The sequence below is a fragment of the Rhinolophus hipposideros genome (genome assembly GCF_964194185.1).
Source record: "Rhinolophus hipposideros genome assembly, chromosome: 8".
In the NCBI taxonomy this organism is placed as follows: Eukaryota; Metazoa; Chordata; class Mammalia; order Chiroptera; family Rhinolophidae; genus Rhinolophus; species Rhinolophus hipposideros.
The window spans coordinates 25,968,269-25,989,861 of NC_138054.1; the positions used below are offsets into that span (position 1 = coordinate 25,968,269).

Here is a 21,593-nt window from a genome sequence, read left to right on the forward strand (position 1 = left end):
TCCCCAATAAAATCTTAAAAAAAAAAAAAGAAAAGAAAAAAGAAAAGCCTGTCTGTCTTTAAAAACAAAAAGCCAGTATTTTGTTTTTGGTCGGTGTTTCATTTTTGCCCAGTCAACCAGGGAATTCCTGACTGCCTGATGTCATACTAACTAACCTGTCTCAGAAAAGGATGAAACTTTTTTGATATGATCAGAAGAGAAGTCCTTGTAAGACAAAAAAAAGGGGGAGAGTAATTGATTCATTACCCCTGTTACTGGAGTGAGGGGTGGAGGGAAGATGTGGAAAGGGACAGGTAGAGGTGGGAGATGAGGTTGGAAAAGTAGTAAGGGGTCACATCATGTAGGATCTTGTAAGGATTTTGGCTTTTATTGAGGATATGGGATGCCACTAGAGTGGCTTTTTGTTTTGAGCAGTGGAGTGAAATGCTCTAAATCATTTGAAAGGATCGCTCTGGCAGCTCCATGTAGTATGGAGAATAGACTGTTGGGAAAGAAGTACAAGGAAGGCAGCAGAGTGAGTTACCAGAGAGGAAGCTCTTGCAGTTGTCCAGACAATGGACTACTTTCATGATGATGCTATGGATGAGGTATTGGGGTGAGAAGTGGTTGATTCTTGAAATATTTTGAATATAGAGCCAATAGGATGTACTGATAGGTTGGATGTAGAGTAAAAGAGGAAGAAGTCAGTATTGAGTCATAGGTTTTTGTGCAGAAGTTTGAGGCAAGGAATGGCAGGGTAGGAAATTAGGAGGGTGGTTTGAGATGTCTGTTGGACATGCAAGTGGAGATGGTAAGTGGGCAGTTGGAAATATGAAATAGGAATTGAGGGAAAAGTCCAGGCTGATAGGTAGAAGAGAGAGACTAGAGGCTATAAAAATGGGTACAGATGCAGGTAGCATGGTAGATGTGGTAGTGTGAGAGTGGGAAGAATCTTTCTTAATTGCTTCTCTTTTAAAAAGATTGAAATAGCAAGCAAGGTGGGGAGGAGGTGCTGGAAGCTTGAGGACAGATAAGAAAGTTTGAAATGGTCTAGGAGAATGGGGGTGACTGAATTAGGGTAATAAAGTATTAATAGACAGCGTTAAAGATCCGCTGAGATTAGTGGTCTTGAATTCAACATGAGACCAGCCAGCATGGTTAAGTGTCTTTGTTTTTACACAGCCATTTACTGCTGCCTAAATGTAGTTGTAGAGTTAGATTTATCCAAGGGTGGAATTTTGCAGTTGAAATTATAACAGAGAGAGAGAAGTAATTGTGGATTTTAGCGAGTGGATACATATAACAGCAAAGTGAGCGTAGGAGAGTTGAGAACAGAGAAAAGGTAGTGTTTGTATATGATAGGACTGCAAGATCAGATCATTGTAAATACTTTATGTGTATGAATTTTCATCGCATCCCAGTGAAATAAGTACTATTATTTTACCCATTTGATAGATGGTAAAACTGAGCAACAGAGAGGTTGAATAATTTGCTGAAGGTCACATACTAGCTATTACTGGCGTTGCAACCTTAGGTGGTATGGCTCTAGAGCCTGAACTACTAACTGCCTGCCAGGATCATTGAAGCAAAGCAAGCCAGAGATGTGGTAGGCGAAGGAATTAATCCATGTGAAAATGAGTGGAGATTGTGGGGGTGTCCCAGAGGTTGGTAGATACTGCAAAAAAAGCTGAGTAATGGGTAATGTTTGCTGCCATGTAGTTCAGAGAATTCCAGAAGTTAATGCTGTGGAAGTGACAGTGAGGTTCAAGGAGGGACATATACCTCTCTACCCCCTGGCTTCTTCCAGTGCTGTGGGAGAGAAACAGCCACCTCAGGGAAGAGCAAGGTTTCAGTATTGAACTATTTTTAGGGGAAAGTCAGATTTCAGTTAGAGGAAGGAAGAAGGTGAAAGAACGTTCAATGAAGAGATTGAGGATATAGTTAGGATATTTTGTTGATGGCAGATTATGAGTTCCAGAAAGTGCCGTGAAAAAGGTGTTGGGAAGGTTGGAAGTGGGGCTAGATTAGGGGAGAAATAGAACCACATAGGTTGAGAGTTATGGGATGGTGGGCTGCTTGTAGTGACTGACTTAAATCAATGGGGCTGTAGGGCGTGATAGGATTAAGAAGAATTATGGCCGTGTATGGAGGAAGGAAGGAAGTGAAAGTTTTGCTGACATGTAGAGTAGATGTTGAGGAAAATTTGCCTTCTTTGGTTGATGTGAGATTTTTGTCTATTAGCTTTTATCTGTTCCTGTACGTGAGGTGATTTCTGTGCTGTGATCAGGGGTTGAGTAAATTCCCCCTTTGGTCTCATTCTCCCGAGCAGGGGAGATGAGATGAGGTTGCTTTTCTGTTTGGTCTCATTCTCTTGAGTAGGGGATATGTGAGATGAAGCTATTGTTCTGTCTGTACTGTGAGGTGATAGTTAGCTTAGGGTTAAAGAAATTCTTGATCAGGGTTTGAGAGAATTCCCTCTTTGTTCTGTCTGTTTCACCCACATCAGCAGATGAAGTAAAGAAGTAGCTAAGTTATGTCAGGATGACGTTACAGGCACATTGCCAGGACTTGTTGCTTATCCGGATGAATTGCCCCTTCGGCTGGATGGACCCCATTCATATCAGTAACTACCGGACCCTCCTGGAACTGGCTATTCCCGGAGGGGGAGGCAGGAACAAGAAACTTGGCTCTAAGGTACATCTGAGAAAACATATAAGACCGATCTCAGTTTCGTCATTTGGTCATTTGTCATTGGTGATTTTTCATCATTCTAACATTTTGAAGACTTCCAACAACATGCATCTTACAACACCAGGGTATGTCCTGACTTCCATCTGTGAACCTGGTGAGGTCTGGCTGATTCCCGGCCTCTCCAGTGTTGTTCCCCATGGTTAGCCTTCTTGAGAACTTGTTAGCATCTAAAAAACTTGTATGCAGCTTGCAGCTTACAGCATCAGAAGACGTCTTAACTTCTAACAACAACAATGACAACAGCAGCAACATTCTTCAGATTGTTAACACCTCGAAAACTTATATGCAGCTTGTAGCTTATAGCATCAGAAGACTTCTAACAACAACAAAGACAATAGGAGCAGCATTCTGGGGAACTAACAAGCAGCGGTGTGGGAGACACCTGAGTTTCTCTCAGTTACAGACGTGACAAGGTCTTGATTTATGACTTTTCCAGTGTTGTTCTCCCCCAGTATGGTGAGCTTTTGACATCTACTGTAATAGTTACTATCCTATAGAGCTTATTACGGCTTTTGAATACTCCTTACTGATATTATTTGTGTATTTAGCCAAGTGATTTTTGATCAATAGTAAACATATGTTGGGATCTCTTAAACTTATTAGTATGTGTACTCCTTTGACATGACATTGTTATCAATGTATATAGTTTAGTTTTAACCACCTTTACTTTCTGACATTAGCATATTCTATTAATTGCCTTTATTGTTTGCTATTGCATATTGCTAAATAAATTGATTAGATATTAAATAAATAAATTAATTAGCCCCATTCTAGTGTGTGTCCCTCCTCCTTCTGTTCCTCGCTCGTCATTACACAAGAGTAACTCTTGGCTCCTGTCATGACTGTGTCAGGGCCAGGAAAAATGTATTGTTATTGGAAGCAGTCTTCAGGAAGAAGAATGTATATACCGTGTTTCCCTGAAAATAAGACCTAGCCAGACAATCAGCTCTAATGTGTCTTTTGGAGCAAAAATTAATACAAGACATGGTATTATATCACATCACATCACATCACACCTGGTCTTATAGTAAAATAAGACCGGGTTTTATATTTTTGCTCCAAAAGACGCATTAGAGCTGATTGTCCGGCTAGGTCTTATTTTCAGGGAAACACGGTATACACAATGGAATACTACTCTGCCATAAGAAAAGATGAAATAGTGCCATTTGCGATAACATGGATGTATCTTGAGATTATTTTGTTAAGCGAAATAAGTCACAGAAAAAGTCAAGAACCATATGATTTCATTGATATGTGGTATATAAAACTGAAAACAACAAAGGAAAAAGACAAATAAACGAAAACTCAGACACAGACAATAGTTTAGTAGTTACCAGAGGGTAAGGAGGGAGGAGGGTAGTAGATGAGGGTAAAGGGGATCAAATATATGGTGATGGAAGGAAAACTGACTCTGGGTGGTGAACACACAATGGGATTTATAGATGATGTAATACAGAATTGTACACCTGAAATCTATGTAATTTTACTATCGTCACCCCAATGAATTTTAATTTAAAAAAAAAACAGGAATGCACAGAGATCCTTTTACGTTTTCTCTTTTGAAACATACTGGTATAATATGAATGAGCATTAGAAAATTTTATCATTTTGAGACAGATGAATTAATAATTTAGATGAATGTTATTTGCTTAAATGTTATGAATATCTGTGAATCTCTTTATAGAGCTTTTACATTCATTTTCTTATTTGATATAATTTGCTAGTAAGTTACATATAAAATGTGAAATTAGTACCTTTAAGCCCCAATTACAGATTCTTTTGAAAACATATTTTACAACCTTTTTTTTAACACTTACACCATATCACTTTTGCTCAGAACTTTCTAAAGGCTTCCCATGTCACTTAAGGTAAAAGTTCAAATCCTTACAGTCGCCTCTAAAGCCCTATGTAATTTGGTTCTCCTAACATTTCCTAACATTTTTATTTCTTCTCCATAACCTAACATTTGGTTCCCTTTTATTTCTTCTCCATAATTTAGTAGTCCCTTATTTGCTGTTTCTTGAGCATGCCAATCTTGATTCCATTTCAAGACTCTTTCCTCAGTTGCTCCCTTACTTTCTTCAATATTCTGCTCAAATGTTTCCTTATCAAGGGACTTTCCCTGACCTACCTATGTAAATAGCAGTGTATTTCCCCAACATTCCTACTTGGTTTTATTTCCATAGCACTCATCACTATCTGACATATATTAATTGATTTATTCCATGTATTGTCTATCTCCACCCACTAGAAAGTTCAGATTCCTCGAAGGTAGAGATTGTGTTTATTTTGTTCACTGGTATAGACCCAGAGAGAGAGAGAAGTCTCTAGCTCTAAAGAGTCGTTGTTGGTTGAATTAATGAATTAGGCAAGTGAGTAAGTTAGTCTCAGAGACTGTTAAATTTATCTAATTTCTCTTTCTCAGTGATAGAATGGGAGGTTAGAACCTTCCGATTTCTAGTCCTTGCTCTTAACACTGTATTATACTGCCATTCAAAACAATGTTTATAGTTGGATGGGTACTTTGTTTAAATATAGTTTACCTTATTTCTATATCACAGAACATTAATCCTACTTTGCTTTTTTTCTCCTAATGTAGATGCCAGAAGAAGAAGCTTTCTGTGTATTTGTTAAATTAATGCAAGATTACAGACTTCGTGAACTTTTTAAACCAAGTATGGCAGAACTGGGCCTTTGTATGTACCAGTTTGAATGCATGATACAGGTAAAAGTGTAGTGTTAACAAAAAGGCATATTGCCTTTATATTTTTTGTCATCGGTTTGAGTGACGGCTAAGCAACTTTAATGTTAAAAGTGGTAAAGCAATTGAAAAAAATTAGTGTTTTAAACACATGATTATTTTGTGGTCAATTAATACACAATTTAGACCTACTTTCCATTTAGGCATTGTCTGCAGATATCTGCACTATCACAGTCTGCAACTTGACTGCGGTTTTTATATTTAAACCTTAAGCATAGGTGCCAAATGTATCATAACCTCATTGCCTAAATGCAAGAGTTTTTATTATTGCCGTTCTATCCTATTATTGTTATGTAGACTATCTTTATGTAGACTACATAAAGTTATATAGATTATTGTTATGTAGACTGTCTTTCAGGAGCCCATGATATTATGACACTAATATTAAGTTCATTTCCTTTGAGATTGTTTCTTCTCTTTTAATCCTCTTCCTTTCCTTTTTCTTTTTATCTTATATTTTGCTAGCCTGTAATCTCTTTTTTTAAAAAAATGTTTCAATCCTTTTATGTTGCTAGTTTAAGACTCAGAGTCTAGTGACTGCATGAGGGTGAAAAGAAGAATCAAAATTAAGTGAAAAATACCTTTGAAATATTTTACCTTTCTCGATTTAATTTTTATATTTTGTAAATAAGTTTACTATATTGTCCTGTAAAATAATGGTGTAAATATTCTTATTTACTTAAATGTCAATTAGATAAGCAAAATTTAAGAATACAGGTTAATGATTCAGGTGGCTTGAGATCCATTTTTGCTAGTCTCTTTTTTCCTGGCAGCTTTACCCACAGGAATTTTTAAATCCTCTGTCTTTTCTATATGGTGGGAGGAAGGCAATTTGTAAAATGTTTTTACATTTTAAAGAAAAATGCAAAGTAGGTCTTGAGATGATTCTTAAATTTTTTTTCTGAAGTATTAAGCTTGTTTTTATCAACCTTTAAACTCTCTTGGCTTGTTTTTGGTTAATGTGTCATTTATGTTTTGAATTACTAGAGTTGCTGAAGTATCTGTATTTACAGTGAGATGATAGGAAGGTAAGGATAGGTGGTCAATGGTAGATAGCATCTGAAGGTATTTCAACATAGCATTTCTTTCCTTTTAAAAAAATGTTTTTGAAATATTATAGTTTAAAAAATATCAGGCATCCATCTACCCACTAGTAGAATGAAACAAATTTAAAAGTTTTACTTACTTTATTTTTTTTATTAATAAATCAAATGTTATACATACAGGGAAAGTCTTAACTCCACATTCTTTCCCTCTTCTTCCCTTCCTACATAGTAACCACTATTCTGAATGTATCAATTTCTACATCTTAACTTTTCCATTTGGTGCCTGACCTTATCTTTGTATTTGGCATAGGCTAAGTTAGTGTATATACAATGATCTGGTTTAAAATAATCAGTTTTACTATGTTTTAATTGATTCTTTCCTTCTCTTTAGGAGCATCTTCCGGAGCTCTTTGTACATTTTCAGTCTCAGAGTTTTCATACCTCAATGTATGCATCATCCTGGTTTCTGACTATCTTTCTTACGACTTTTCCACTACCAATTGCAACAAGGATATTTGATATCTTTATGTCTGAGGTAAGCTAATGGGCAGACTGAACAAGGAGTCATTATGTTAATTAGAGCAGGGCAATGAGAACAATAAAGGAGATCAATGACCCATGCTAAACTGCTTACATGGATAATCTCATTTAAACCTGTAATAACTCTAGCAGGCACTATTTGTTTCCCCATTTGATAGATGAGGAAGCTGTGATTTAGAGAAATGTTAAATAGCTAGCTTGTCTATGGGTACAGCACATAGTGGTATAGGATCCAAATCCAGGCAGTCAAAATCTGGAGCCTACACTCTCAAACTTCCGTACTCCTGATTGATTTAGTGAGAATTAGTGAGAGATAAAATTTGCCTTATAATTAACATGTTGTAATGCATATATTATCCAAAGAGCAAGACGTAATTAGTATAATTTTCTTGTATTCCAAGAACACATTGCAGGTAGTCCTTTTAATTGTCATTGACATATAATGATCTTTTGTCTTCTGTATTTTGGATGAGAAGGTAGGAAGGTCAGGATAGGTGACCTGAAAATATTATTAATTCTTATTAATTACATCTTAATTAAACCCAATGTTAATTGTTATTAATTGCATCTTGGGAAGATTAATTTGTATTACCTAACTAAATTAGGTTAGCCTAGAGCCAGCAAACTATGATTCGAATACTGGTTCACATGCCAAATTTGTCCTTCCTCTTGTTTTTTTAAATAAAGCTTCCTTGGAACACGGTCATGCCCATTTATGTGTTACCTTTGTTTGTTTTGGGGCTACCATGGTGGAATTGACTATTTGTGAGTGTGACCATAAGGCTCACAAAGCCTAAAGTATTTTCTATCCAACTCTTTACAGAAAATATCTGCCAACCTGTAGTTTAGATATCTGTTTACCTTGTTCTTTTGAATGATTAGTTTTTGTTGATGGAAGAGTAAGACAAATTTGGCTTTATGTAATTTGTTTTCTCAGGGTTTAGAAATAGTGTTTCGAGTAGGATTAGCACTTCTTCAAATGAATCAGGCAGAACTGATGCAACTTGACATGGAAGGAATGTTACAGGTAAGTCAGTGCATGATTTTTTAGAATGTCTTTAGATTTTACTATTAATTAGTTAATAAACAGCACTAAGTAGTTCTTACGTTTTTTTTCTTGTTTCTTAGCACTTTCAGAAGGTCATCCCACATCAGTTTGATGGTGGTCCAGACAAATTAATCCAGGCAGCTTACCAAGTCAAGTATAACTCAAAAAAAATGAAAAAGTAAGTGTTTTATATTTTGATTTTTAGTTGTAAGCGTTTGTTGAAGCCTATAGGAAATTAAGTAGGAGTTGTGAAACATTCTAATAAGTGCAGTTTTCTTCCTCAATTTATATAACAGTAGTATTTTATTTGGTGGCAATGGTTTCAATGTAACAAATTTAATGTTGGAATTTCATACTGCTCTTAATAGCAGTGCATGGGACCATTGTGGATTACCTTTATTTTACCTTCCCATTCCACATTGATTAGGATTAGAAACCTGGTAAGTACACCGGGGATGCCAAAAAAATGTATACTAGTGGACACTTTGGTCAATGTTGCTCAAGCAGTAGTTTGCTATAATCAGAAGTGTCTGGACGCTGATGGCAACCACTTTGAGCATCTCTTGTAATTGCAGAAGTCAAATGTGACTTGTGTTCATCTTTTGTTATCCGTATATATTGAATATTACAATTTGAATACAGTTTTCCTTTCTTAAAATGTGTAAATGTTTTTTTGGCACCCCCTATCTATGAGGGTACTGTTATTTTAAAAACTACTTTTATGGTGTGGTCCAATTCACTGACATTCTTTTCTTCTCAGTTGACCCCAGACTGTCACTTAAATTCAAGATTAGCATAACCAGCAAGAAAGACTTGAAGTATGGATTAAGAACTTAAGTTTTTATTTATTGTGTATTACTTTGTAATGAAACTTTTCTTGGTATATATTTCATTAAAGTTCAAGATAAGCAGTCTCAGTTCATAAATATTAATTTTTGAAATATGGTAAAAGTGTTAATTAAGAATGACAGCTCTTACTCTTCTAGCTTTTAGTACTTAAATAAATCGTAGCTTGAGGTCATCATAGTTAGCATTTCTGACACTAGTTTCTATGGTTATAAGATGCTTTAAAATGATAACAGTGCTATAGGTGGGAAGTTCTCAATATCTTTGCTGCTGCAACACGAAATTACATTAACACATAGGACATACTCCTATGGACATTCCTACTCCAGAAAGTACATTAGCATGTGAGTGAGAATTATGTTATTAAAATTAGTTGCAGAAGCAAGTCAATTTATGAACTTCAACTATTATTGTTAATAAATTACTTGTGAAATTTCTAATAACCAAGCATATTACACCGTCATGTTGAGACCAAAAAGCTGATCTTTGCTGTAACTGATAAAAACCTTACGGAGCCATCTCAATTTCTGCCTCTTGGTAAAACCATGTTTAAATCACACTAGCCAGAAAGTGAATTTATTTTACTTTTATAAAGACTAATTGAGAGGGCCGGCCCCATGACTCAGGTGGTTGGAGCGCCGTCCTCCTAATGCCGATCGCCGGTTCAATGCCCACATGGGCCAGTGAGCCGCACCCTCTACAGTTAAGATGATGAACAATGGTTCTCACTGGAGGTGGGCTGCAGTAAACAGCCAGAGGTTAGTTTGAGCTGCTGTGGGATGCTGTGTGCTGCCATGGGCTACCGTGTACCATGAGCGGCCAGTGGCCAGCCTGAGTGGCCGGCAGCTGGCCAGAGCTGCCTTGAGCTGACTGATACCACGACTGACTGTCTCAGCCGGGGGAGCGCAAGGCTCATAACACCAGCCTGGGCCAGGGAGCTGTGTCCTACACAACTAGACTGAGAAACAGCTGCTTGAACCGGAGTGGGTGGGGGAGGAAAAAGAGGGGAGAAAAGACTAATAGAGAACACGATTCTCCTTCTAGATCTTATTTATCAGCAGTATAATCCTGTTTCTGAAATTTCAGTTACCCTACTTATCAAACTTCTGACTCCCTAGTTCTTTCACTCCCTTACTCATATTATCTCTGTTCTGCTTTATCAGGATGCCTAGCCTGATGTCCAATAGCCTTCTTCTGGTCTGAAAAAGTATATCTCCTCTGATGTTTTGTATTCACGTAGCCGAGTGTTAGAGAAAACTGCAGAGTTAGTGAGGTTGCTGGCAGTAAATTGTGTCTCCAGTGCCATCCCATGTATATTTTTTTGACCTTGATTAATTCTCTCATTCCCCACAGTGGTTATTTCAAACCTTACCATTCTTCTCAAGATCCCATCCCCATTTTGCCGTATCTAACTCTTCAGCAGATTACCTTACTTCTTAATTCATTAGCCATCATTTTTAAACTTTCTGAACTTTTTTCCTGTAACTTCCAGCTTATACAGACTTAGCCATAATTTTTTTTCTTCCCTTTTCAGTATTTATGTTCTTTATAATAATAAATCAGAATACTAGATGTTTTTCATTCTCATCTCTTCCAGGTCCTTGCTCCATTAATTGTTCGTTCTGTTTTTTGTTTGTTTGTTTGTTTGTTTTTTCTTCAACCCCTCTTTCTAATGTTCATTTTATTCAACATATAAAGGCATTTTGGAGTTCTGACTTACAAGCAACAAAAACAGAACCTTCCTCGATCTAGCATTCCATTCTCCTTGTATGAAGCTTAATTGTGAAGGAAACAGTAGTTTATACTCATTAGCTCCAGATCATATTTCATCTGCCTTTTTTCAATTGTGACATTTTTTCAAACATACAGAAAAATAGAGATTAGAATAATAAAGAAATATCCATATGTTTGTCTAGATTTAACAGTTAATATTTTGTTATATTTCCTCCTTGTATTTTGTTTTTTAGGTATTTCAAAGTAAATTACAGAAATCATGACATTTCACTCTTTCATACTTTAGTAATTCATCTTTATAATATAAAGGCATTTGTCTCCCTTACCACATTGCTTTTACCACTTAACAATAATTCCGTGATAGTGTCTAATACCCAGTCTATGTTCCCATTTCGCCACTTTGCCAAAAATGTCTTTTACCATTAATTGCATTTTATTCAGGTATTCTCTTATATTTCTTTCAATTTAGATCAGTACTGCCCATGCCATTCCTCTTTTTAATATGCTGACATGTAGAAGAGAGCAAGTTAGTTGTATGGAGAATATCCAATTTAAGGATTTGTCCGGTCATCCACATGATGTCATTTAACTTTTGTATCCCTTGTGTTTTCTAAACTAGGAACTAAATTGAAAGGCTTATTTGATGAAGCACAACCATATTGGCAAGAATATTTAATAGGTGATATTGTGTACTTCATATTAACCTAAAGAAATACATAATATTTATCTGTCCCACTATGATTAGTGATGTCACGACTGATGACTGGATTGAAGTAATGACAGTCAGATTTTGTTTTATTATAATGGGTTCCCCTTTACAAGCATTGAGTAATCCATATTTGATACTTGAGCACTGTGAGAATATCTAGTTCATCTTGACCTTCCACCTAATAGCTTTAGCATTCATTTGGTAATGATACTTTTCATGTTGAAATTATTTCATTTGGGTGCTTGCTTTGGCAGCACATGTACTAAAATTGCAATGATGCAGGAAGATTAGCATAGGTATAAATTGATAGTTACGAAATAGTCAAGAGAACATAAAGTACAACATAGGGAATATAATCAATAATATTGCAATAATTATATATAGTACCACATGGCTACTAGACTAATTGTGGGGATCACTTCAAAAATTATATAAATGTCTAACAACTATGCTATACACCTGAAACTAATATAAAATAATATTGAATATCAACTGTAGTTGAAAATTAATTTAAAAAAATAAAAAATAACCAAATGAAAATTTTAGAACTAAATAATACAGTAACAAAAATTTCATTGAAAGCGCTCAATAGTTGAATGGCAATGACAGAGGAGAGTCAATGGACTTGAAAATGGATCAACAGAAATAATTTAATCTGATGAACAGAAAATAGAAATATTGGGGAAAATAATATGGACAGAGCCTCAGGAGCTTATGGAATGATACCAAAAGGCCTAACATTCACGTCATTGGAGTCCCCAAAAAAGAAAGATTGGTGCAGAAAATATATGTGAAGAAATAATCCCTGAAAACTTCCTAAATTTGGTGACAGAAATAAGTTTATAGATTCGAGAAGCTCAGTAAACCCCACCAAGCAAGATAAACTTAAGAGAAAACCATACCCATATATGTCATAATCAAACTGCTGAAAACCAAAGATAAAATCTTGAAAATACCAGAGAAAACTACATATTAAACAAATGGGAACAATTTAAATGACTAGATCTCTCTTCAGTAGACAGTGCAACATTTTAAAAACACTGAAACAAAAAAACTGTCCAACTAGAATTCTGTACCCAGCAAACGTATCCTGCAGGCATGAAGATAAAATAAAGACATTCTCAAATGAAAAAAGAAACTAAGAGAATTCTTTACTACTAGATCTACTTTAAAAGAAATGCTAAAACAAGTTCTTTAGGTTGAACAAAAATGATATCAGAGGGAAATTGGGAACTTCATGAATGAAGAAAGAGCAGAAGAGATGGTCAATACTGAGTAAATATAATAGACTAGTTTTTATCCTCTTAGGGTTTTAAAAATAGGAGTGATTGTTGAAAGCAAAAATTGTGACATTATCTGATAGGGCTTTTAATATATGTATATATAATACGAGGTCTGATAGTTCGCGAACTTGCCACCGTGCACTTACATTGGCAGCACTGTACAGCTTGGTAAGGTTTCATAACCTTGGTGTATCAGTGTCTCACAGCTGTGTTCCGGTCAATGTGTGGCAGTGTCTTGCTGAGTGACATTCATTATTGTTGCATGTTTTTGTGTGCCGTTACGAGAATGTCTGAGCTTGAATTAGAGTAATGAACAAACATTAAATTTGTTATTAAACTTGGCAAGAATGGAAGTGAAATCAGGGACAGGTTAGTCCAAGTTTATGGGGATAATGCCATGAAGAAAATGACAGTGTACAAATGGATTAAATGTTTTTCTGACGGGAAGAGAACGTGTCACTGATGGAGAGATTTCAGGGCTGCCAGTAACAGGCAGATCTGGTGAAAAAATTGCAAAAATTCATTGAATTGTGAGTCAAAATCATCGGCTGACTGTGAGAAGCATAGCAGACCAAGTAAACATTGATAGAGAAACAGGAAAATCTTAACTGAAAATCTTGGCATGAGAAAGGTGTTTGCAGAAATGGTCCTGAAGGAGCTCACTGATGAACAAAAGCAAAGGAGAGTCAAAGTTTTCCAAGACCTTTTGGAGAGGCAGGACATTGTTTTGGGCTGTGTTATCACTGGTGATGAAACATGGGTGTACCAACATGACTCTGAAACAAAGAGTCAAAGTGCACATTGGAAGTCAGCCAATTCTCCATGACCAAAAAAGTTCCATCCAAATCAAGAGCCAAAACGATGTTGCTAAACTTTTTCATATCAGCAGGATTATTCATTATGAATTTGTACCGACTAGACAAACAGTTAACCAAGTTTACTATTTGGAGGCGCTGAAAAGATTGCGTGAAAAGTTAGGTGAAAATGACCTGAACTTTTTGCCAACAATTCATGGCTCTTGCATTACGACAATGCACCAGCTCACACAGCACTGTCTGTGAGGGAGTTTTTAGCCAGGAAACAAATCACTGTATTGGAACACCCTCCCTACTCACCTGATCTGGCCCCCAGCGACTTCTTTCTTTATCCAAAGACAAAGGAAACATTGAAAGAAAGACATTTTGATGACATTCAGGACATCAAGGGTAATACGACAGCTCCATTCCAGAAAAAGAGTTTCAAAATTGCTTTGAAAGGTGGACTAGGCGCTGGCATCGGTGCTTGGCTTCCCAAGGGAAGTACTTTGAAGGTGACTGTAGTGATATTCAGCAATGAGGTATGTAGCACTTTTTCTAAGATGAGTTCGTGAACTTAATTGCCAGACCTTGTACATGTGACTACAACATAAAATGGGGAGGATAAGGGACCTCTATGGTTGTAAAGTTCCCACATTTAAGTTGTAAAATACTAAGTAGACTATGAAAAGTTAGGTATGTATTTTATAACCCCAAAAGCAATCTCCAAAAACCTTCAAAGAGATTCAGTGAAAAAAGCCAACATATAAATTAAAATGGAACACATAGAAAGGTAAATAAATCTAATTAAAAACAAATTTCTTAAAATATTCTACTTGGGATAAAAAAAACTGTGATTTTCTAACACATTTATTAGTTGACTTTCTTCATTAATAGATTCTTCATTGACTGGAACTAACTTCACCCTACTGGAAACAGAAATAAATACTTCATCATTTCCCTTTAATTACCAATATCTAGAGAAGGGAGTTAATGGAAATGATCCTCTTTTAAATTATTCTCTTTTTTTTTTTCCAGCAGGGGCATTATTAAGGACTTACAGAATTATATTCAGTATGCTTTCACCTAACATAGTTATTATTTTTGTTGTTCACATAGTTTCAATTTTGGCTTCAGATGCCCTTTTAAGGTGGCTCCTATATCTTGTTAAGCATGACTCTGTTAGTCTCTAAACACTTTCTTGTTTTAGGAACAAAAGATGTCCCAACCTCATTATGTATATTGGTTACTTTTAGTGAGGAGTAGTATTTACAGAACAAAATCAGGTGTGAGGGGTCCTCACTATTGTTAGGGTGTCATAGCTTTAAGGATCTTTCCGTGGACAGAGGTAGAAAATATATATTGAGAAACAAATATAACTTCATATTTCTTAACCTTTTGTAATTGGATACCTGCCCTTACTCTTCCACTAAAACCACTCCTTTTGAAATCTTTCTTTGTATTCATTTATTCAGGAAATATTTTGTATACACTTTGTATATGCTGACATTGCTCTAGATGCTGAAAATGAAATGCTGAACCAAATAGATAAAATCCCTGTTCTCGTGAAACTTATATTCTCGTGTGTGGGCAGAGGGAGGAAGAAATTAATCAAAATTGTATGTCAGGTGGTGATAAGTGCTATGAAAAAAGACAATCTGTGTAAGGAGACTAGAGAGTAACCTATTTTTTTGAGTAGGGTGGTGGGCATAGGCCTTTCTTAAAAGGTGGCATTTAAACAGAGACCTAGTAGGAGTAAAAGCAAGCCATGCAGATGACTCAAAGAGCTTTTCAGACATAGAGGCCAAGCAGTGCAAAGGCCTAGAGCAGAAGTGTGCTTGGCATATTTGACAAACACCATTGTGACCAGAGTGGGAGCAGACTGGCCCAAGAGGAGAGGTAGGAAGACGGGATGGAGAGGTAATGGGGTTTTGTAGAGCTTGGGCTAGACTTTTTTTTTATTTTGAGTAAGAGCCGAGGAAGGACTTCCATTTTAACAAAACCACATTGGCTGCTGTGTGGAGAATAGACATTGGAGGAGGTAGGGTCAGGGTGGATTCATGGAGAGGAGTTAGTAACCTATTGAAATAATCCAGACTAGAGAATAATGGAAACTTTGATTAGAGTGGTAGTAGTTGAGATGTTAAGAAATAACATCTCATTTGCATTTCCCAGTTGCAAATCAAACAGATGGTTTTTATTCCTAATCACATTTGACATACTAACTTTGGATATGAGTGATCACTTCCTCTTTATTTTTTTTTAATTTTTAATTTTTAATTAATTTTATTGGGGTACCATTGGTTAATAACATTATATAAGTTTCAGGTGTACAGTTTTATAAGACATTATCTGTATATTGTATTGTGTGTTCTCCACCCAAAATCTAGTCTTCTGTCACCATATATTTGACCCCCTTTACCCTCTTCATCCTCCCCCCCACTCCCTTCTGGTAACCACCATACTGTTGTGTATGTCTATGAGTTTGTTTTATTTGTTCATTTGTTGCTTTCTGTTTTATATCCCACATATGAGTGAAATCACATGATTCTTGACCTTTTCTGTCTGACATATTTCACTTAACATGATACGCTCAAGATACATCCATGTTGTCACAAATAGCAATATTACATCTTTTTTTATGGCTGAATACTGACTGTGTTTCCCTGAAAATAAGATCTAGCCAGACAATCAGCTCTAATGCATTTTTTGGAGCAAAAATTAATATAAGACCCAGTCTCATTTTAGTATAAGACCAGGTGTAATGTAATGTAATGTAATGTAATATAAAAACGGGTCTTACATAAGACTGGGTATAATATAATAATATAATATAATATAATATAATATAATATAATATCAGGTCTTAAATTAATTTTTGCTCAGAAAGACTCATTAGAGCTGATTGTCCAGCTAGGTCTTATTTTCAGGGAAACACGATAGTATTTCATTGTATTAATGTACCATATCTTCTTTATCCAATTGTTTGTTGAAGGACACTAGGTTTTTCCATGTCTTGGTTATTGTGAATAATGCTGCAATGAATGTAGGGATATATACATCTTTACGAATTAAGTGTTTTTAAAGTTTACAAGTAGATACCTGGAAGAGGAATTACTGGCTCATATGGTCATGCTATTCTTAATTTTTCGAGGAACCTCATACTGTTTTTCATGGAGGCTGCACCAATTTATTTTCCCATCAGTAGTTTCTCCAAATCCTGTCCAACACTTGTTATTTCTTGTCTTTTTAATAATAGCCATGTTAACAGGTGTAAGTTGTATCTCATTGTAGTTTTGATTTGTATTTCCCTCATAGCTAGTAAAGTTGAGCATCTTTTCATACATCTGTTAGCCATCTGTATGTCTTCTTGAGAAAAGTGTCTGTTCAAGTCCGATGCCCATTTTTTAAATAAATTGGTTTTTTTTGTTGAATTGTATGCGGTTCTTCATATATTTTGGATCTTGGCTCCATATCAGAGGTATTGTTTGCAAATATCTTCTTCCATTCAGTTGGTTGCCTTTTTGTTTTGCTGATGGTTTCTTTTGCTGTGCAGAAACATTTCAGTTTGATGTAGTCCTATTCATTTATTTTTGCTTTTATTTCCTTTGATTTTGGGGTCTGGTTCACAAAAACCCCTGTGAGACCAAAGTCCATAAATTTAGTACCTCTGTTTTCTTCTGTGTGTTTTATTATTTCAGGTCTTTTATTCCAGTCTTTAATCCATTTTGTGTTAATTTTTGTACATGGTGTCAGATAGCAATACAGTTTCATTCTTTACGTGTGGCTTTTCAATTTTCTCAACACCATTTATTGAAGAAGATTTCCTTTCTCTATTGTATGTTTTGGCTCCTTTGTCTAAAATTATTTACCGATAAATGTATGGGTTTTGGGCTCTCAGTTATATTCCAGTGGTCTGTGTGTCTTTTTCTGCCAGTAGCATACTTTTTTGATTATTGTAGTTTTGTAGTATAATTTGAAGTCAGGGAGTGTGATCGCTCTGGCTTTGTTCTTTTCTCAGATTGCTTTGGCTACTCAGTCTTTTGTGATTCCATACAAATTTGATGATTTTTGTTCTATTTCTTTGAAAAATGCTATTGGGATTTTGATGGGATTGCATTAAATCTATTACTTTCAGTAATGTGGCCATTTTAACTCTGTTGATTCTTCCAGTCGATGAATACATCTTTTCATCTCTTTGTGTTTCTTTCAACAGTGTCTTGTAGTTTTCAGTGTATATGCCCTTCACTTCCTTTGTTAAGTTTATTCCTAGGTATTTTATTTTTTTTGTTGCAATTGCAAATGGGTTTGTTTCCTTCATTTCTTTTTCTGATATTTCATCGTTAGTATACAGGAATGCAATAGATTTTTTTTTTTTAAACAAATGATAGTCAATTTTATTAAAAAGGTTGACTTAAGCATCTGCAATGGTGACGTCAACCTTAACTCCTGGCTCAATACTGATGAACGTAATCTGTTTGACAATCTCAGAAGGACTGTGCACGTCATTGAGTCACTTATGGATCCTCATTTGAAAACGATCCCAAGTCTTAGAATCGTCCCCACAGGGAGTTTTCCTTGTAGTGATTCTCAGAGTCTTGGGAGACACCTGAACTAGTCCCTTTCACTTTGAGATTTTCTTCCTTCGCGCCTCTGATCAAGTCAGCACACATCTTCTCCAAGGATTTTACACTGTGGGTGGTTAGAGTGAATCTAATTTGGTGAATCGCCACCTCTGCTTCCACGGGTATCTTTCCAGTATCTTTCAAAGCCATGGTTGCGGCGTGGCTTCCTGACCAAATTGTTCCTCAGAGAGACCGAACAGTGGTGAGTCAGGAGCAGGAGTGGGCGGAATGAAGCTCCGCTGCAGCTGTGACCGTGTCTTCCTCAAAGAGACAGGAATGCAATAGATTTTTTTTTTAATTTATTTATTGGGGTGACAAGTGTTAATGAAATTACATAATTTCAGGTGTACAATTCTGTATTACATCATCTATAAATCCCATTGTGTGTTCACCACCCATAGTCGGTTCTCCTTCCATCACCATATATTTGATCCCCCTTACCCTCATCTCCCTCCCTCCCCCCACCCCCTTACCCTCTGGTAACCACTAAACTATTGTCTGTGTCTATGAGTTTTTGTTTCTCATTTGTTTGTCTTGTTTTTGGTTTATATACCACATATCAGTGAAATCATAGGGTTCTCTGCTTTTTCTGTCTGACTTATTTCGCTTAGCATTATACTCTCAAGATCCATCCATGTTGTCACAAATGTTCCTATATCATCTTTCCTTAACGCCGAATAGTATTCCATTGTGTATATATACCACAACTTCTTTATCCATTCATCTATCGAAGGACATTTTGGTTGTTTCCATGTTTTGGCCACCGTAAACAAAGCTGCAATGAACATTGGAGCACATGTGTCTTTATGTATAAATGATTTCAAATTCTTTGGGTAGATACCCAGGAGAGGGATTGCTGGGTCATATGGTAATTCTATTCGTAATTTCTTGAGGAACCTCCACACTGCCTTCCATAACGGCTGCACCAGTCTGCATTCCCACCAACAGTGTATGAGGGTTCCTTTTTCTCCACAACTTCTCCAACACTTGTTGCTATTTGTCTTGTTGATGATAGCCATTCTGACTGGGGTGAGGTGATATCTCATTGTGGTTTTTATATGCAGTAGATTTTTGTACATTGATTTTGAATCCTGCAGTTTTTCTGTATTTGTTTATTGTTCTTAATAGTCTTTTGGTGGAATCTTTAGGGTTTTCTACATATGGAATCACATCATTTGCAAATAGTGACATTGTTATTTCTTCATTCCCAATTTGGATGCGTTTTATTTCTTTTTTTTGCCTGATGGCTCTGGCGAGGACTCCCAGTACTATGTTGGGTATCAGTGGCAAGAGTGGGCATCCTTGTCTTATTCTTGATCATAGAGGAAAAGCTTTCAGTTTTTCATCGATTATGATATTAGCTGAGGGTTTGTCATATACGGCCTTTATTATATTGCAGTACTTTCCTTCTATGCCCATTTTATTGAGTGTTTGAATGATAAATGGATGTTTTGTCTTGTCAAATGCTTTTTTTGCATCTATTGATGTGATCATATGATTTTCATCTTTTGTTAATGAGGTGTATCATATTGATTGATCTGCATATATTGAATGATTCTTGCATCCCTGAAATGAACCCCACTTGATCGTGATGTATTATCTTTTTAATGTATTGTTCTATTTGATTTGCTAGTATTTTGTTTACGACTTTTACATCTATGTTCATCAGAAGTATTTGCCTATAATTTTCTTGTTCTGTTGTCCTTGCCTGGTTTTGGTATCAGAATGTTAGCCTTGTAAAATGAGTCAGGAAGTACTGCTTGTTCTTTAAATTTTTTTGGAGCAGTTTTAGAAGGATAAGTATTAAATCTTCTTTGAATATTTAGTAGAATTCACAAATGAAGCCATCTGGCTTGGACTTTTGTTTTTTGGTGGTTTTGGGTGACTTTTTCAATCCTTAACTGTTAATTAGTCTATTTAGGTTTTCCAGTTCTTCATGGTTTAGTCTAAGAAGGTTATACATTTCTAAGAACTTTTCCATTTCTTCTAGTTTATCGAATTTGGTGGTATATAACGTTCTGTAGTATTCTTGTATAATACTTTGTATTTCTGTGGTAGCTTTTGTAACTTCTCTTTCATTCCTGATTTTATTTATTTGAGTCTTTTTGTCTTTTTTCCTTAGTGATTCTAGCTAGAGGTTTGTCAATTTTATTTATCTTTTCAAAGAACCAGGTCTTTGTTTCATTAATTTTCTATTGTCTTTTTTATTCTCTATTTTGTTTAATTTTGCTCTAATTTTTTTTATTTTCTTCTACTTACTTTGGGATTCATTTCTTTTTCTAGTTCTTTGAGGTGAAGTTTAGATTGTTTATTTGATTTTTTCTTGTTTCTTGAGATAGGTCTGTAATGCTATAATCTTCCCTTTTAGTACCGCTTTTGCTGCATCCAAAATTTTTTGATTTGTCATTTTAATTTGTCTATATATCTTTTGATCTTTTATTTCTTCTTTGACTCAATAGTTCAGTAGTATTTTGTTTAATCTCCACATATTTATGGTTTTCCCAGTTTTATTCTTATGGTTAATTTCGAGTTTGATATTGTTGTGGTCAGAAAATATGCTTGGTATGATTTCAGTCTTTTTAAATTAATTGAGACTAGTGTTGTGCCCCCAACATACGGTCTGTCCTTGAGAGTGTTCATGAGCACTTGAGAAGAATGTATATTCTGTTATTTGGGAATAGAAAGGTCTGTCAATGTTATGTCCATTTGGTTTAATGTGTCATTTAAGGCCCCATTTAAAAAAAACTTTTATCATATACACACAAAAGAATATTTATAACATGTTTGATAAACACAAAAGAATATATGTTAATATATATATACATATATATGTTTTTAACTTACGAAACAAGGATAAAATAAATGCTTATGAACCCATCACATAGCCTAAGTGCCCTGCTGCAAGAGGTAATCACTGTTCTGAATTTTGGATTCATCATTGAGGTCCTTGCTTTTTAAAAAATAGTCTCACTTCATAATATAAATAGTTAATGCTTGTTTTTGAGTGTTATGAAAATTGTATCATGCTGTATATAGTCATCTATGATTTGTGTGCATTGATTAACATTATGATGGTTCAATTTATTAGATTTTTTTGTGTTGCTCTAGCTTATTAATTTTCACTGCTGTATAATATTCCATTGGGCAAATCTGCCATAATTTATTGATTTTCCTGATGGACATTTCAGATATTCCAGAATTCTGTTTGTTTGCTGTTATGTTTTAAAATATTATGAATATTTGTGTGAGATTTTTTTTTTTTATGGTAGCTATTTAGGAATGGAATTGCTATACTGCAGGGTATTACGAATTTGCCAAAGTGCTACTATAGTATAATCTAATCCAGCAATTTATAAAAATTCTCATTGTTCTACTTCGTCATCAGCAATGCTTGATTGTTCCTAATTTTTGCCAAACTGTTGAGTATAAAATTTAGTATCTCATTTTAGACTAAATTTGTATTTCCCTAATAATTAA

The 21,593-nt window shown here is 35.4% G+C and overlaps 1 protein-coding gene and 1 pseudogene across 4 annotated transcripts in view; one reads left to right on the forward strand and one right to left on the reverse strand.

Annotated features, from left to right (window-relative positions):
- The window catches only part of EVI5 (ecotropic viral integration site 5), a 223,736-nt gene that overhangs the window by 78,116 nt on the left and 124,027 nt on the right, over positions 1-21,593 (forward strand). For all 3 annotated transcript variants that reach the window (XM_081056253.1, XM_081056254.1, XM_081056255.1), the window contains exons 6-9: positions 5,330-5,455; positions 6,929-7,072; positions 8,015-8,104; positions 8,206-8,303. In XM_081056253.1, the coding sequence (XP_080912379.1) occupies positions 5,330-5,455; positions 6,929-7,072; positions 8,015-8,104; positions 8,206-8,303 (458 nt within the window). The remainder of the gene's footprint in view (positions 1-5,329; positions 5,456-6,928; positions 7,073-8,014; positions 8,105-8,205; positions 8,304-21,593) is intronic.
- LOC308501067 (small ribosomal subunit protein uS10-like) lies at positions 17,906-18,266 on the reverse strand (annotated as a pseudogene). The gene has a single exon. The product of its transcript is annotated as a small ribosomal subunit protein uS10-like (transcript).